The 18,217-nt window shown below is 43.0% G+C and overlaps 1 protein-coding gene across 3 annotated transcripts in view; it reads left to right on the top strand.

Annotated features, from left to right (window-relative positions):
* Window positions 1-16,342: 16,342 nt before the first annotated feature.
* The window catches only part of AEBP1 (AE binding protein 1), a 42,197-nt gene continuing 40,322 nt past the window's right edge, over window positions 16,343-18,217 (top strand). For all 3 annotated transcript variants that reach the window (XM_087706283.1, XM_087706282.1, XM_087706281.1), the window contains exon 1: window positions 16,343-17,259. In XM_087706283.1, coding sequence (XP_087562409.1) covers window positions 17,001-17,259 — 259 coding nt within the window. In that variant the 5' untranslated portion in view covers window positions 16,343-17,000. The remainder of the gene's footprint in view (window positions 17,260-18,217) is intronic.

The raw sequence follows: 18,217 nt of genomic DNA, 5'->3' as shown, positions 1-18,217 counted from the left end.
TTTTCCATCTGTAACACATGTCCATAGCACCTGCCCTTCTAACAGATTAATGTTTTAGATTTCTATCTCACTTTTCCTCAAGGCCATATAGACATCTCTCCTGTTTTCCCCCAACCACCGGTCTTGTCTAGGAGGTTGGTTGACTTGAGTGAGAGCCGCAAATCATCCCATAAACTCCCACTCTGCTCCCATTTCTTCTTCCTCTTTGTGACGGTCCTTACTGCATATTTTCCACTTATAGAAAACAGTAGGAAAGTAGCCACCCCCTGAGTTATGGCTTTAAGGCAGCAATGCAAGGAAATGTATCTGGGCTAAACTGCAGAGAGTAAGGAAGTGGGACTTGGGATTTCATTATGATCCCTCCCTCTCCTTCATATGTTGAGTACTGAATGAAAGCCCTTTGTTTAAAAAAATCTCAATGTCAAAGCACTTCTCTATTAGCAATAGCAGTTAGACTTATATACTGCTTCATAGGGCTTTCAGCCCTCTCTAAGCGGTTTACAGAGTCAGCATATTGCCCACAACAACAATCCGGGTCTTCATTTTACCCACCTCGGAAGGATGGAAGGCTGAGTCAACCCTGAGCTGGTGTGATTTGAACAGCCGAACTGCAGAACTGCAGTCAGCTGAAGTAGCCTGCAGTGCTGCATTTAACCACTGCACCACTGTGGCTCTATTGTTGCTGAGAAAACTAGAGTGCTTCTCAACTGTGACAATTTTAAAATGTGTGGGCTTCAATTCCCAGAATCCCCCTGCCAGAAGCCAGGGGAATTCTGGGAACTGAAGCCCACACCTCTTAAAGTTGTCAAAGTTGAGAAGTACTGCACTAGGAACTGGATTCGATTCAATGGTCAATTTTATAGACCATTCTGCAACAGTTCCTGGCTGTGTTTTATTATGCTTCTTCACTAAATCCAGAAATTTAGAGGTCATAGCTCTTGGAAATGCCACAGAGTTTATTGGGTTTCTGTGTGGCTTCTTAGCTGAGCTCCTAAAGAATGGTTTACAAACCACAGTAGCTGGATTTGCACATCATCCTAAACCACCAACAGACAAACTACATTTCGACTTTGCACTGTGTGAGTCCAGAGTGTCAACTATTGCTGTGCATAGGTAATGTCTAGATCAACTTATTTTCCTCCTCAGATAGTGCAACAATCTGATACTTGTGCAAAGGATAGTAACCTGATCCAATGCTATCAATTCTCATCAGAGTGAAAGAGAGTTTAACTATCTCAGGATAGAAGATCAGTTGCTGTCCTGAAGTCGATGAATACAGATTGCAGAATTCCTCATCATGGACCTTCTTGACTAGGCTCTTGGGAGTTGAAGAGGCCAACCTTCGAACTGTATGTTCTACTTGTAGGCATGTAACACCAAAAGATTGATAATACGTTTTGTGATTGCAAATCAAGAAGGAAAGGAACAAGTTGGCACAGATACATTGAGTCAGATGGAATGTTTTTCTCTTCCTCCACCCATCATTTGTCCTTTGTAAGCACCAGATGGGGGTGCAGCCAGCAAAGATCACCTGTAAATCAAGGAAGGACACATGTGGGAGCAGGAGAAGGAGCAAGGTGAAAAGCTGTGCCCCACAAACTTCTAATACTTTGCAAAGGGCTTCAGAAACCCAGCTCATCTCATTTGTGGTCTGGGATGCTGGATTCAATGCCCTCTAATCTGTGCATTATTTCAGTATCTGCATGGCTTCTTTTCTCTCAGTTCTTCATTCCTGTATGTTTGTTTGCTTGGTTTTTCAAATCCTTTGAACTAAGAATAATAATCTATTCGGAGAATTGGAGGGAGGAAGGGAAGCAAGCAAGTTTTGAATTCTAGGAACTCTACCTAGAAGGAAAGGATTTGTTTTTATTTCCCTTTTATGCTTCCCATTCCAGAGAAATGTTGGAAAGAAATTGCCTAAAGCGACTTTTGACTCAGTCTGGTCACACTTGGAAAAGAGAACAGCTACACAGAGAAATGCTGGCAAACATAACACCAATTTTGAAAATAGGCTGGATTTGGCTCAGAGCTGTGAAATACACACACACACACAAACACAAACACTATTTCCCCAATACATCCTATGGGAGACACAGCTCGGCAATGGCTGGAAAGGTAGCTGCCTCTTCCCTCCCAAGCACATGACCCAGAGCGGAACATGTGCAGCCCACTTAATGCTTCCCAGTGTGCACTTATACATAAACACAAAGAGACACATCATGAGAATAAACAGGCCACTTTCTCGGGTAGCTCAGATAAAGGGGTTGTTTATCAGAATTCCAGAATGCAGAATCCTCGTCATGCTCCCCCTCCTAACTTGTATAAAAGTTCTCTTATAATTTGTTTTTTTTCCTCCAAAGGGTAGAATAGCAATAGCAATAGCAGTTAGACTTATATACCGCTTCATAGGGCTTTCAGCCCTCTCTAAGCGGTTTACAGAGTCAGCATTTTGCCCCCAACAATCCAGGTCCTCATTTTACCCACCTCGGAAGGATGGAAGGCTGAGTCAACCTTGAGCCGGTGAGATTTGAACAGCTGAACTGCAGAATTGCAGTCAGCTGAAGTAGCCTGCAGTGCTGCATTTAACCACTGCGCCACCTCAGCTGTTAGAAAAATGTTGATCACTACAGAGAGCAGCACCTTAATGAAATGTATGCACAGACCCACACACACACCCTTGTTGGACTACTCAGAACTCCATGTCAGGGCGGATCTCCTGGGAGAACTAAACACTAACCCAATTATCCTCCGATGAGCGGCTGCTGGTGCTGATCAGGAGCTGAAACAGAAGGGTTAAGTGTTTTCCATGGAGAACGAGCGATCTGCATGTACAGTTACTGGTTGATATGAATGTTCATCTGAATAGAAATCTAGAATAAGATTATTTAGTGTGTCTGTGTGTTCTGTGAGAGTCCTAATTTCTAACGTTCTAAAGAGATCTGGATGATTCCCAGCCTGATGACGTTCAGGAAGCTATTCAAGACTTTATTTTCCCAGGCGCTAGAGCAGGACAAAGGTTGAGTTCCAGTTGGATAGGCGTTTTTTTGGCTTTATGTCACTTCTAGGACTGCTCAGGATTCTTCTTTTTGTATTCTTTTTTCTTTCTTTCAATGTAAGCCACCCAGAGTTATTGAGAGTTGTGTGGCCTATAAACTGTGTATTTATATAAATATTGGTTTATGAGTTTTGTTTAGCAGAAAGCCCTGAAAATGCAGCACAGCTGGATTTGGCCATTATGAGAAAACAGAAGACGAATTTGAGCTGAAGAAGCTTCTTGGATGAGAAGTGCAACATAGCAATAGCAATAGCAATAGCAATAGCAGTTAGACGTATATACCGCTTCATAGGGCTTTCAGCCCTCTCTAAGCGGTTTACAGAGTCAGCATATCGCCCCCACAGTCTGGGTCCTCATTTCACCCACCTCGGAAGGATGGAAGGCTGAGTCAACTTTGAGCCGGTGAGATTAGAACCGCTGAACTGCAGATAACAGTCAGTTGAAGTGGCCTTCAGTACTGCACCCTAACCACTGCACCACCTCGGCTCTTCGAACATCTTCAAGGAAAAAATAAAATCCAGCTGCCTTTTGAAAAAGCCCTTTTGGGAGAAGACAAATTAGTTTTTATAAGAGGCAAAAGAAACAATATGAATTATTCTCCAAAGTGAAAAGCTATTAGCCTTTCTTGCATTTCAAACTTTACAACTCAGCAGAATGGCCTATTGTCCAGTTTTCCATGATTATTCATGGAATGAATGAATGGACTGATGAAGCCAGCAGTTTCCAGGGCCCTGTAAATCCATTCAGGCTTAGTAACATTTTAGGATAGCGTTGAGGAAGACATTTGTTTATTTCCCTGAATTCTGGCTGTGTTGAAGCAACCTTCCCTGACTTCTTGACTTCCATATGGTTATGATGATAGCTGTCATTCTCTTTAGCATCACTAATTAAATGTGATAGATGTTACATCCAACACATCTGGAAGGCTGGGTTAAGGCAAATCTTGCACAGTGGATAACAATTCTGAAAAAGATCAATAAGGAAAAGTTACTTCAGACAATCCAAGAGGAAGGCAATTTTATGGTGCTGGAGGGTTGCCATGGAAGGAGCAATGATCTGAAGCAGGTGGGATTCTCATTCACATGAGTGATGTTAAGATTTGAGGGTTGTGGTTAAGGTTGGATTGCCCATTCCAGATTTACAAATTGATGAAAAACCAGCTTCTTCTTGGGATATCTGAAGGTCCAGCATTGAACAGAAAATTGAGCATCATCTAATGCAAATATGAATGGTGTATGACTCTAAGGGCAAAAGATTCTTAAAACGTTTGAGTTTTCCATTGGAAAAGCTTGGGATTGCTCGAGAATCTTCTCTATATTTGGGTCTCAGTTCCCTGAGTAAATCATTTGCTTCATCTTTTTCTGATTTTCACCTCTGGATTCCTCCTGTTTCATAATCTGTTTACATAATGTGTTGACGAAGGAGTTATGTTGTTCTTGGAAGCTTTGCCTGCACTCCTTCATAAAAAACACAATAATCCCCATTTTATTCTTTATTAGGCCTCCTTATGCAGAACACAAGTTTTGGATGGCCTCTGCATTCCTGATCACAAACTGAGCTTTGTAAACAAAAGGGGCACACCAGCGTGATGTGAGGGGGACCTGCTTTCAACTCCTGGGAAATCTGGGTAGCTTCCAAGACAGACCCATTGCCAATTATTGATCTGGTCCCCCTTTGTTGTATAGGAAGTTATCACCCAGCCCTCTCCCAGAAAAATGAAATATCCTAGGAAATATTGAAAAGGCAGAATATTTATCTGCATGTGGAAAGAAAGAAACACATTTTAAAAGACAGAATAGCTTCCTGTAGCTTCCTGCCCATCCCCACTTTGTCAATGGGCCATTAAGAAAGCCAAGCTAGTCCCTTTACATAATAAAGACTTCTCCACTTCAGCCCCATGGGGATGGGATTAAAGCATGATAATATTGGCCCCAACTGACCAAATGGCAACTGAGAACTCAACCAAACCTGGATTCAAAACACAGCCTAGAGAGTTGCCCCTGCATGGCCCCATGGGAGTCTGACAACCAATCAGAATACATTTCTTACACAGGAACAGGAAACAGAGAGGTGGGACTCAACAGGTTATAAAAAGCCTAGCAAGCCCCTCCCTCAGCCCTTCTCTTCTTCTCCACCAACATTGAAGCATGTGATCACTTTTTCTGTTCAGGGCTCAAGCCATGTGGTCCTGTCCACCAATAAACCATCTTTCCAAGCAGCCTCCATGTCTCCAGTGTCTTTTTCCCCACTTGGAGCCGAACCCAGAAGGACATTTTTTTTTTCATCAGTTGCTTCTTATTACTCTCTATAGTGCCAGAAAGAGGAATTTAGGTCTAAGTGCCCACATTGTCCCTGTCTATTGCTCTAGAGCAGAGTAGGAAATTAAAGGGGTGGAAAGATTTAGCCTGCCAAATGTCCCGCAGACATAAAAGTTACTCCCATCTCCACCCACAGAATACCTGACCTTGAGTCTCTTAAGTTCATGCCAACCTTCATTCTATAATATCACGCGTGACACTGCTTTTTATAACGTTTAAACTATCCACTTAATATCCATAAGACCATTCACATCCTAAGACAGACTTCCAATGAGCAGATTAATCTACTAAGATACTACCAAATGGCACAGTGATATTTCCAAAGCCACTTTGAGCAACTGGAATAATATAATAAAAACCTCATGTTGTTTTGTAATTTCCAAGCAACTTTGGCCGGTTCTGAGCATTAACATTCCCATCAATGCCTCTTATCAAGCCAAATCAGTTATTTTCCAAAGCTTGCACAATACTGCAGCACAATACCTCATAAGGCTCCTCAAATCTCTTAGGTTCAGCTCCAATATCTCCAACTCTCGGCTTACGGCTCTTCTCTCCTTTACAACTAATATTTATCTCTCATAAGTGGTTTTGTGTGCATTATTCTTCCACATCCCAGACAGTTTCTACTGTTGTACCCAAAAATGACATACTGATGAAGACAAAAGATATGCCTCCCCCCCCCCCCCCGCTTTATGCACTGGATAAAATGGGAAGTTATAGCAGTCAGCCAGCACAAGGTGGTGCTATTTCCTTCTAAAGCCCATAAAAAGGGCTCTAACCGCCGCCCACCTCTCTCTACCTACAGTACCTACGTTTTCCATCCACCCCAAGTATATTCAGGTGAAGAAAATTGGAACAAAACATCTATAAAGCTAAATGTGTGAATTGCACTGGTGGAAATGTAAAACTATGGCTTGCTGCAAATCATGATATTTTGAGAACCATTTGATACCAGAAATCTGCTTAATAGGGGGTGGGGAATGGGGTGTCAGTCCTGATGTGATGGAAGAAACGAAAACCTTTGCACAAGAAACCTGACTACTGATCCTCTTTGAATTGTCTGTATGCAGGCAAGCTTAATACCTTACAAACTGCTGTCAATTTCTGAAAATGTGGGTCCCAGTCAGTGGTGGGATTCAGCCAGTTCGCACCTATTCGGGAGAACCAGTTCTTAACTTTCTAAGCAGTTCAGAGAACCGGTTGTTGGAAGAAATCTCCTTTTGTTTTTTTCCCCACTTTACAGGGCTAATCCTGTAAAGAAGGCAGGAAGGAACCATTCTGGTCTTGTTTCTAGCCTAATCTTTATTGCCCTGCTTCCAGAAACTGCCTCTCCAGTTAACCCTTATTACCATTGTAACAGCTAAGGTGAAGCGCCCATCAACCTGAGTGATGTTGAGTTGACAACGCCCATCCAGTCACATGACCACTGATCCCCACCTACCCAGCTGGTCATCAGGGCAGAGAACCAGTTGTTAAATTATTTGAATCCCACCACTGGCTCCAGTTGTCATAGTGGTATAGAAAACATCAGAAACATATAGAATGGACGGCATCTTTGGGCTGTCCCTTACAGGAACAGATGTTCAGTTTTGTATTTTGCTTCAGGGTCTCCCAAGGAAAAGAAGTCTGGAGTCTGATCAGATCTGATCAGAGCAAGATTTCCTTCCTGCATAATTCCTCTGTGCTCTTGATGTGCATGTTCAAGCAACACACCAGGGGCTGGATTTGCACAGCTTGCAAATATGTGTGTTGCAGGAATCCAGGTGTTTAGATTAATGCGTGGGTTGTATTTTCATAGGCACAAGTTAGGTGTGTGCATCACATTCAGTCCTTATTCCTTTTCATTGGAGATATATCAGAAAGTAGACTGAGATCTACAGCTTCTCTTCCACAGCCAATGTCCAAGCCTTGACCAGCTGAGTCCTGCAGACACTCCCAAAAAATACAAGATAAAATAGCAAGACCCCATAAGTAGCATGGGCATGGCATAGCATAGCATAGCATAGCATAGCATAGCATAGCATAGCAAAACTGGAAGGGACTATTGGAAGAAATGTCCTTCTGGGTTCGGCTCCAAGTGAGGGGAAAGACATTGGAGACATGGAGGCTGCTTGGAAAGATGGTTTTAATGGTGGACAGGCTTGAGTCCTGAACAGAAAAGGTGATCACATGCTTCAATGTTGGTGGAGAAGAGAAGGGAAGGGAAGCAAAGAAGAGAAGCTGAGTCCCTGGTTTTATGCCCTCTCTGGCCTTTGATCTTGATCTTGTATTCTGATTGGTTGTCAGACTCCCATGGGCCCATGCAGGGGCAGCTCTGTAGGCTGCATTTCGAATCCAGGTTTGGTTGAGTTCTCAGATGCCAAGTGGTGAGTTGAGTAAAGGGCCAATATTACCATGCCTTAATCCCATCACTCTGGAGCTGAAGAGGAGAACTCTTTATTATGTAAAGTGGACTAGCTCAGGCTTTAATGGCCCATTGACAAAAAGGGGGATGGGCAGGAAGCTGCAGGCAGCTATTCTGTCTTTTAAAACATGTTTCTTTTCGCATCCAGAGAAATATTCTGCCTTTTCAATATTTCCTAGGATATTTCATTTTTCTGGGAGAGGGCTGGGTGATAACTTCCTACAGGACTTTGGGGGTCTTCTAGTCCAACCCTCTGCTCAGGTAGGAAACCCTAAGTCATTTCAAGTAAGAGTGTGTGGGCTGCCTTCCCCTCCTCACTTGTATTCAATTCCTTGTAGCAAAAAGTTGCTCTGGAATCACCAACATTTTGAGGACTCTTCCGCATGCAAGGAAAGTTTAAGGCAACCATGTTTGTCCTTGAAAAAACTATTTTATCAATGAGATCATCAAACAAAGCTCAACGTTATTTAGGTTCATTTCCTTGTGAGTTTGGAGGATATGCTTGGACGGAAATATCCTCTTTGCTTCTAATTAAAGCCAGAACAATTCATCATTAGCCCAGTTAATATTAGTAATCAACCCACCCCCAGCCTCAGAGAAGACTTCCTGTTAACTCCTTGCTAGCCAACAGTTTTGAATGTTAAACATCTACAATAACGTATGCTTTTTCCTAAAGGTGCTTTTTCTGAAAGGCAGTTGGAGTTTCTTGGTCTTTTCTTTAAAAACGTTTCGCTTCTCATCCAAGATGCTTCTTCACTTCTAGAGCAGTTTTCAACCCTCCAGATGTTTTAGAACTACAGATCTCAGAATACTATGCTGTCTGAGAGATCTCCAGCTTGGGAAATACTATCCTGCTGTTAAAAGAAATGTCCTTCTGGGTTCAGCTCCCAGTGGGGGAAAAGACACTGGAGACATGGAGGCTGCTTGGAAAGATGGTTTATTGTTGGACAGGGCCACGTGGCTTGAGCCCTGTACAGAAAAGGTGATCACATGGTTCAATGTAGGTGGAGAAGAAGAGAAGGGGTGAGGAAGGGGCTTGCTAGGCTTTTTATACCCTGTTTAGTTAGTCCCACCTCTCTGTTTCCTGTTCCTGTGTAAGAAATGTATTCTGATTGGTTGTCAGACTCCCATGGTGCCATGCAGGGGGCTACTCTCTAGGCTGTGTTTTGAATCCATAGATGAGTTCTCAGATGCCATGTGGAGAGTTGAGTAATATCCCTTCCCCCTGCAGCTGCAGTGGAGAAGTCTTTATTATGCAAAGTGGGCTAGCCTGGCTAGTCTTAATGGGCCTATTGACAAAGTGGGGGTGGGCAAGAAGCTACAGGCAACTATTCTGTCTTTTAAAAACATGCTTCTTTTTACATCCAGAGAAATATTCTGCCTTTTCAATATTTCCTAGGATATTTCATTTTTTCAGGGAGAGGGCTGGATGATAACTTCCCACACTGCAAAATAATATGGCTGCATGTCAATATAGCTCTTTTAATTATATTGGACTTACTTAACTAACTCAACAAATACAAAGGAGAGAATGGTCAGCCTATCACAGCCTATCCCGTTTTCTGCACACTCTTCCAGTTCAAACCTTCTGCAGAGTGACATCTCGAAGGTATAGTTCTACATCAATATGGGAATCATGCTAAGGATGGGGCATCTGTGGAAAATAGAGTCAAATTTCATGAGCACTGAGTAAAAATCTTTCCATGGAATTCACTGGAATTCACTGAGCAGGTTGAAGGAGTGCTTTCATTCAGAGCCAAGGCTATTTGTTGCGTGGGACAGCTTCATTTAGTCTTTTTTTTTTTAAATCAAAACACGGAGGAACAATTCTTTTCAGCCAGCAATGCTCATCTATTGGACCTGTGTGGTTGAAAAGATTAATGGGCAAGCCCTTTGGCATAGTGGAGGGAAATAGGAGATGGGGGAAGACAATGGATAAAATAGATGGATGGGATCAAAAAGATTATGAAATGTCCTTGGAAGAACTACAGGTTATTACTCAGGTAAAATTTTCAACATTTTCCATGTAGTCACCATGAACTGAAGCCTACTCAATGGCAGCTAATTTTTAGCTAGAGACAAACGGATTAGAGCATCTGTCTGTCTGTCTGTCTGTCTATTTATCTCTCTATCTCTCTATCTGTCCACCCATCCATCCACCCATCCTCCATGCTTTCTGATTTGCAGTTTAAAAGGAAATATCCCATCCAGTTGTGGGTTTCAAAAATTGTTCGAACCTACTCTGTGGGTGTGGCCTCCTTTGTGGGAGTGGCTTGCCGCCCATGTGACCGGATATGAAGATGCCGACGACACTTGTCAGAACCACCTTAAATTACCTCACACACAGCACTGGCATGCAGAAGAATATGATGGGGATATAATGTATAAGGTTAAGAACTTATCATAATGATATGTCGCTGCTGATAAAGCAATTCTAATAGGGGAACAAATGAAAATTGGTACATATAGGCAGCAATGTTTTGTTGAACAATGAAGGAATAAGATCTCTGTTTGAAGGTATGAAATGCAAGATTAACAATGAATAGAAGTATATTCTCTGGGGGAAAATAATGCTAATGTTAACTATATACATTGTAGAATGAAAATAAGGCCTTTAGCTATATTAGATGAAATATCTGAGACGGTAAATATTATTTGAAGATGCAGAGGTTAAAACAACTGTAACCAAACGACATGCTGCATGTGATGATGGTTTTTTCTTTTTTTTTCTTTTTTTTCTTTTTTGTCTTCCCCCTCCCCCCCTTTTTTTCAAACCCTAGCTTATTGTGGTGTTTATTAAATATACAACAGAGAGATATGGGATGTACAAACGTAGTAGGGATGCACCTGTGATCAAATGACATATTGTATGTGATGATGGTTTTTTTTTCTTTCCCCTTTTTTCTTCTTCTCCTTTTCCCATTGTTTTTTTTTCTATTGTTATGTGATGTTGTCTATGTAATAAAAAATAAAATTATATATATATATATATATATATATATATATATATATATATATATATATATATATATATATATATATATATATATATATATATATATATATATATATATATATATATATATAAAGAATATGATGTAAACTTGTTTTTTAAAAGGCATCTTTGGTTTGCGTTAAAACAACTTCAACACACGCAATGTTCTGATTGCACCACAAACGCAGTAGTCATCCTTACCTTTCACAGAGGCACTGAGTTTTATAAATATGAGCATGATAGTGTAGAATAATCATATCCAAGGAGCAGTGGTGGGTTTCAAAAATGTTTGGAACCTCCTCTGTAGGTGTGGCTGCTTTCCGGGTCCACTGGTGGAACCTCTTCTAACCGGTTTGGTAGATTTGACGAACCGGTTCTACTGAATAGGTGCGAACTGGTAGGAACCCACCTCTGATCCCAATAGAAGAAGGAAGGGTAGGGAACAAAACTCAGGTCTGGGTTTTAATATTTTGAGGCTTTTAAGTAGCCAAGTGGAATGGAGGTTTCATTTGGGTTTCACCTCCATTCCACTTGGCTGCTTAAAAGTAGCTGTCCTTTCTGTTCTTGATTATAAGGAAATTGTTTTCAAAGACTTCTGTGAGGAAGGTCCCCCAATTCAGCTGTTAATAGCAATTGCTTGCTTGCTTCTCTTCATCACCTAATTGTGCATTTCAAACAAGGAGGCTCCTTTGACTTTACGACTTCATGGATATGTCAGTTTTTGGGCCTATTAAAAACACACTTCAGCTACAACATAACTCTTAATAGGAAAATTAGTCCATTCACGGGTGTTCACAGAACTGGCTATATGTTGACTATCCTTCCATAAAGCAATTTGAGTTGACTACCTGAGAAGATTATCATGAAAAGAAATTGAATGTTGCTATTTAGTTTATGGATTGTTGGTTTTGCTATGAGAGAATGAGAAAGTGAGAGAATTAAGAGAGTTTTTGCCTAAAGTGGTAAAATATTTTATTTATTCCAGAGTCATTGTGGCGCAGTGGTTAGAATACGGTATTGCAGGCTAATTCTGCCAACTGCCAGCAGTTCGGCAGTTCGATTCTCACCGGCTCAAGGTTGACTCAGCCTTCTATCCTTCCAAGGTGGGTAAAAATGAGGACCCAGATTGTTGGGGACATTGTAAACTGCTTAGATAGTGTTGTAAAGTGGTATATAAGTCTATTGCTATTATGTGGTGGTTCTAATGAGGGGAAACCATTGCTGTTATCTTCAGATTCATGCAACAGGCCTCTGTTGAAGCCCGATGTTAGATGCAGTAGATCTTAAACCTAATCTACCAGGATATTCTTGTCATTACTATGGCACTAAAGTTTTGTACATAAACAAAACCATGTCCAGCACCATTTGCAAAGGATTAGTACAAGTCACAAGAAATTATGTCAGCGATCCAAGGAGATTACCACCACATTAAAAAATGTCTGGTGGACCAATGCCTACGCAGATAAAAGGCATTGCATCCCATGATTAATGTTGTCATGCCATTGTATTTCCTTCCAATTTATAACTGCGGCTGGATCCATTTAATAACTTTCATGAAGTCAGTATAAATGGATCCAAATGTCATTCATAACTGCAAAACACGGGACAGTGTTCCTATTCTTCTTTGTTTAGATCCAAGTTAAATTGTTTTGTTTGTGTGAGTTTTCAAAAGCAATAAAAAATCATTTCTTCTGTGATGAAAGAGATTGTAAATTGTCAAGAGTCCAAGAGTCATCTCAACGTCCAATAGTCTTTCCCTCTTCTCATCGTATTTTCTGACTTCTGTTTCTGCATTTCATAGCCTTCAATTCCGTGCAGTGGTGGGTTTCAAAAATTGTTGGAACCTACTATTTGGGTGTGGCTTCCTTTGTGGGAGTGGCTTGCCACCCATATGACCGGATGGGAGTGGCTTGCTGCCCATGTGACCGGATGGGAGTGGCTTGCCGCCCATGTGACCGGATATGAAATTATGAATTAGTACTTAGGTCCAAGTAGCTATTCAGAAGTTAGTGGTTAGAAGCAATCGTAAAGCATAATATGGAATTAAAACCAGAAATATTTTGTTGGCTATTTGAAAGGAAGTATAATATATATTTAATTTTACACATGTTAGCAGCTGCTGGAATTGTGTTTGCACAACAGTGGAAAAATAGAGATATGTAAGTGAATAAATATTACAATGTGCAGGAATAAATACATTGACAATTAAAATCAAGAAGGTTCTGAATACTTTTTCACGTGGGATTGGTTTTAGCAATTGCCAACTAACGGAAACAAAAATTAGAAACCCAAAAGTATGAAAGAAAACACCAATTATGTAAGGAAAGGTCCCTAAAATGTATAAGGAAATATTACTAGATCATTATTAATGCGTAGATAACTGTGGGACATTACACACCCACCGGTGGTGGGTTTCAAAAATTTTTGGAACCCCTTCTGTAGGTGTGGCCTGCTTTCTGGGTCCACTGGTAGAACCTCTTCTAACTGGTAGAATTGACGAACCAGTTCTACCAAATAGGTGCGAACTGGTAGGAACCCACCTCTGATTCCGTGTCTCTTTTTTGTTATTTCATTCTGAAATCCCAAAGATGCTTTTTTTTTTCAAAAGGCAACTGGACTTTCTTTGTTTTTCCTTGAAGCTGTTTCGCTTCTAATCCAAGAAACCTCTTCAGTTCTGAACTGAAGTGAAATGCCTTTAAGGAAAACAAAGGAAATCCAATTGCCTTTTGAAAAAAAGCATCTCTGGGACAACCCTGACCTGGATGTCTTAAGAATCTCCATAGACTTTCATTCTGAAACTTTCCTTGAATCTGCCAACAGGGAACCTGACAAAGTAGTTCATTATTTCACACAATTTATTAATCCCAATGTGGCTTGTTTTAGCTTAGCCTGCAGTATGAAGCTGTGATGAATGTAAATAATAATGCCACAGCCTACTACTTGAAAGTGACTACTATAGCTTGTTCAACAAGTGGGGTTAAATCAAACTATAGTTCAATCTAAGATGTAAGCCTAGATGTTAGATGGTTGGTCTCTCTAGCCCCTACTATTTACTCTGCTTTTTGTTCTCCAGCAGAATAACATAACAGAATAATAGAATTGGATGGGACCTTGGAGGTCTTCTAGTCCAACCCCCTGCTCAAGTAGAAAGCCATGTACCATTTCAGACAAATAGGCTTTTCCTCGCTCATCACAAGTCCAGATCCTCTTTACCAAAGTCCTTCTCTTTGCTAAAAGGGCAGAGTCTAGAATGGGTGCATGTTATAGGCAGAGAAGAATGTTTATCTCATTAACTGCCCACTACATTTCTGCTTCAGTTTCTCCAATAGTTATCTCAGAGAAGCTTTCTCTTCCAAACATGACTTTGGAAGTCCAACAGGGAACAATGGTTGAAGGACGCCTGGGAACATCATTGCAGTGATTTTTGCCTTTCTGCTACAATACAAGATGTAGTTTTAAAGTCAGTTGGAGCATTGTTAGCTATGATCTGCTAACCATGTTGGAACTTTTTTCTTTTCATGATCCAGAATCTATTTAGTGATGTTCTCTTGGCAGCGGCTTCAGCCTTGCAACGGCGAGTCATGGAACCTTAAGCCTGAGTCGCCCACTCTTTTGAGGCCGATGCCATTAATGAGGCTGTGTGCAATGTAAATGGCAGCCTGCGGTCTGCATGTGGCAAAAATGCACAGCAAAGCAAAGTCTTTGCAAGTGTGGGATGGAAAAGTATAGCACCGAGGAGGCCACAAATCATAGCGTTGTGGCCAGTTTCTTCTTGGAAGGACACAGCGCCTGTTGCACAATACTTCGGTGTAATGGATCTGAAGCCGTCAATAGGACTCTGGGGAAGCACAAAAGAAGGCCTGAGGTCTGTCAGTTGAAAAGCATATGCTATTCTCGGCATGTCCTGAGAATTGGCGGTTCCACCACAAAACTGCGTTCGACTAAAGCGCGCTCGACGAAACCGCGTACCTGACGTCATCACAGCGCGACGAAAAAAGCACGCTATGAGCGCTAAAGCTAAAATTAACCCCTAAACCTAAACCTAACCCCCCGAAACCTAAACCTAACCCCCCAAAACCTAACCCTTAACCTAACCCTAAACCTAACCCTTAACCTAACGCTAAACCTAACCCTTAACCTAACCCTAACCCTAAACCTAACCCTTACCTTAACTTGAATCGGCTTGCTTTCAAAGCGCTTTTTAAAGCGCCCTTTTTTCTCCGCGGTCGCTGTTGTCGCGCTGCTGATGACATCAGCGACGCGCTTTAATCGGGCGCGCTTTAGTGGACCGCGGTTTTGTCGTGCCACGGAATTGGCAGCAATATCTGAATCCGAAAGTGTTCACCACTCAGTGGCAAAGCTCATCTTTGACCCAAAGAGACCCAGGGATTCCACAACCAGTTCAGGTAGACCAGATCACTTACAGCCGTTAGTTTAGTGATCGCTCAAAGCTACAACAGCACCGAAAAAGTGACTTACAATTGGTCCTCACACTTACAACCATTGTAGCATCCCCAGTCATGTGATCAGAATTTGGGCACTTGGCAACCGGCATGAATTTAAGATAGTTGCAGCGTCCCCAAGCTTATCTGATCACCCCTTGTGATCTTCCCAGCTGGCTTCCAACAAGCAAAGTGAATGGGGGTTGGGGGAGAAGCCAGATTCGCTTAACAACTATAGTGACTTGCTTAACAACCATGGCAAAAAGATCATGAAACCGGGCGTGACACACTTAACAACACCCTGCTTAGCAGCAGAAAGTCTGTTCCCAATTGTGGTTGTAACTCGAGGACAACCTATATCCAGTGAACAGAGGTGAAGAGGCCTCTATAGAGAGGAGATGGAGCAAACAGGTAAAGAGGACTTCTGCCTGGAGCAGGATTGCTGCCAATTTGAGCAAACAGTTCAGGGGCATGGAAAATAATGGGTAAGCCAGACATGACCTAATTATCTGCTAGGTTGACATATGTCCTGAATTGATACATGGCAGTTTCTTAATGCTTTCCCCCCACCGCTGGGTTCTATCATCCAGTGAAAAGAGGTGAAGAGGCCTCTATAGAGAGGAGATTGAGCAAACAGATAAAGAGGACTTCTGCATGCATCTTTAGAAGCTTCAGATTGGCTCCATGGGGCTAAAACTAAGACTGGCCAGGCAGATTCTTGCTTGTCTCGGCCTTCCTCCATCCTTCATTTATGTGGCACTCCCGATCACATAAGCCCCCCACCCAGGAAAGAAAACACCGCTCCCTCAAGCAATGCCAGGCATCGGGCGCAGACCCCCTCCTCCCCCCCCCGCGAATTAAGCGACCCTCCCTCCCTCTCTCCCTGGGCGCCTTTGGGGGGGCAGAGGAGGAAACCCACCGCGCAGCCCCAGCCAGCAACGCAGGAGTGGCGTTGAACTGTGCTGGCTACACGTGGCGAAGCAGCCCGGGACCCACCCTTCGCTGGGATCGGATCGGGGAGGGGGACCGACCGCAGTTAGGGGAGGAGACCGGCGACGTTTGCTCGAACTGGATCTGGAGGTTCCCCGCGGCTGCCAGCAACTCCCTCTCTCCCTCCCTCCCTTCCCGGTCCCTTGGTCCCCACCCCGCATTTGATCTCCAAGAGCAGCGGGACCGAGCTCGGGGCAAGAGCATCTGGGCGGAACGGCGGCGTCCCCCGTTCCCATCTGCCGCTGCAGGACCGAAGGCTCCCGGGGCGAAAGGACTGGCCGGAGGCTGCGAGGAAGGGGGCACCTCGAAGGGACGGGCGAGGGAGGAAGCGGCGCGGTGCCTTCTCGCCGCTCCGGCTTGCCCTCCGCCCCTGGGCTCTGTTAGAAGCAGCCGCACGAGACTGGACGGCGCGAACTGCTGGCAAGTCCCTCCGTCGCCCGCTGAACTCTGCAACCCCGAAGCTGCTCGCTTGGAGCTCAAGGGCGAGCTGGGAGGAGGAGACCCTGCATTTCTTCTGCCAACACCGACTTCCCTCGTTCTTCCGACGAGCCTCTGGTCGACTCGTCCTTCTTCGCGTTCCCTTCTGCAAGTCAGTGCCTGGACCCTATTTTGGGGCTGGTGCTTCTCTTCTCCCCCCCCCCCCCCCCGGTCCAGCCTCTTCCCCACTCAGCTGTGGCTTCTATGAGAAGACACTTCCTATACCAGAAAAAAAACAGATAGCAGATCATCTGGAAGTCTCCCTCTTCCTTTCTTCCAAGGCCCTTGGCTTCCCATTGCACTCCATCTGCTCTGCAGGATGAAAGGTGATGGCCCCCCGTTGCTTCTTTCCCTGCTGGTGGGAATCTTGTGTCTCTGGAACCCCAGTCCTGTGGAACCCCAGTCTGTGTTGACCGACCATGAAATTGAGGAATTCTTGAAAGGCTTCCTGGGAGAGGTGGATGAGGACTCAGAAGGTCCAGAAACAGGGAAGGTGGCTGTTGGTGAGGAGCTTCCTGAAAATCAAGGAAACCTGAATCCTGCAGAAAGAGGGAAAGCTCCAACTGAGGTCGAAGAAGGTGAGACCCCATATGTCCTCCTATCTCATTGGTCAAAGACCTCCTCTACAATCAGTATTTCTCATCCTTGGCAAATTTAAGATGTGTGGACTTCAAACTCTCAGAATTCCCCAGCTGGAATTCTGATCTTAAACTTAAACAAGCTTGAGAAATGTTGCTTGTTCTACCTGAAGTAAATCCTAAGTTTTCATTTGGATAGAGAAATGATAGGAAAGACTTGCAGCCCGAGGAAACTGCTGTTCAGAATACTGTGGATTAGATTAGGCTTCTCATATATCTGGGCTGCAAAAATCTTTAGTGGCAACAAAGAGTTATGTTGCTGCTATCTAATTTTTGCCCCCTGGACTTGGCAACCTTTGATTAGAGGCAGTTGATCAGTGGCTTGACTTAACAGGCGCGTTCCTTTATTAAGTCATAATCTATTTTGATTGATCTGCTGTGGGAATCCAGCCACTGCAGCTTCTGAGCTCAATGTTGTTGTTTTAATCCAGGCATGGAAAACTTGTGGCCTTCTTGAGGCTGTGAAATGCAACACACAGCATCTCTTTTTGCTGGCTGGGATAGTTGGAGTTCTAATCCAACATCTGGAGAGCCAAAGTATCCCCGTTTCCTGTGTTTTGCATGATATGTGAACCCAGCCAATTCTCTCATAGTCAGCAAACCACATTTAAATTTTGTAGCATGATGCATGAAGAATTTTAAACTTTCCACAACAGTATCTATTGGTGAAAGTAAAGAAAGTTTTGTGTCACAGCCTTCTCTTGCCCTAAATAGAGTGACAGTAAATTAAGATAATCAAGGCTCACTTATTAAGTGGAAGACGCTGAAAGTTGGATGTGCTAATAATATTTTATTAGGAAAGTTTTGTGTTTCATTCCTTCTCCGTCCCAATCCAGGAGTGCTATGTTACTGTTATCTAGGAACTCAGGGTTTCTGTTGAAGATGCTGGATTACAATC

The sequence above is a fragment of the Thamnophis sirtalis genome, unplaced genomic scaffold (genome assembly GCF_051295495.1).
Source record: "Thamnophis sirtalis isolate CommonGarterSnake01/CBP01778 unplaced genomic scaffold, rThaSir2_p1.2 scaffold_2, whole genome shotgun sequence".
Classification (NCBI taxonomy): Eukaryota; Metazoa; Chordata; class Lepidosauria; order Squamata; family Natricidae; genus Thamnophis; species Thamnophis sirtalis.
The sequence above is the reverse complement of the archived record's forward strand: the minus strand, read 5'-3'. Positions and strand labels throughout refer to the sequence as shown.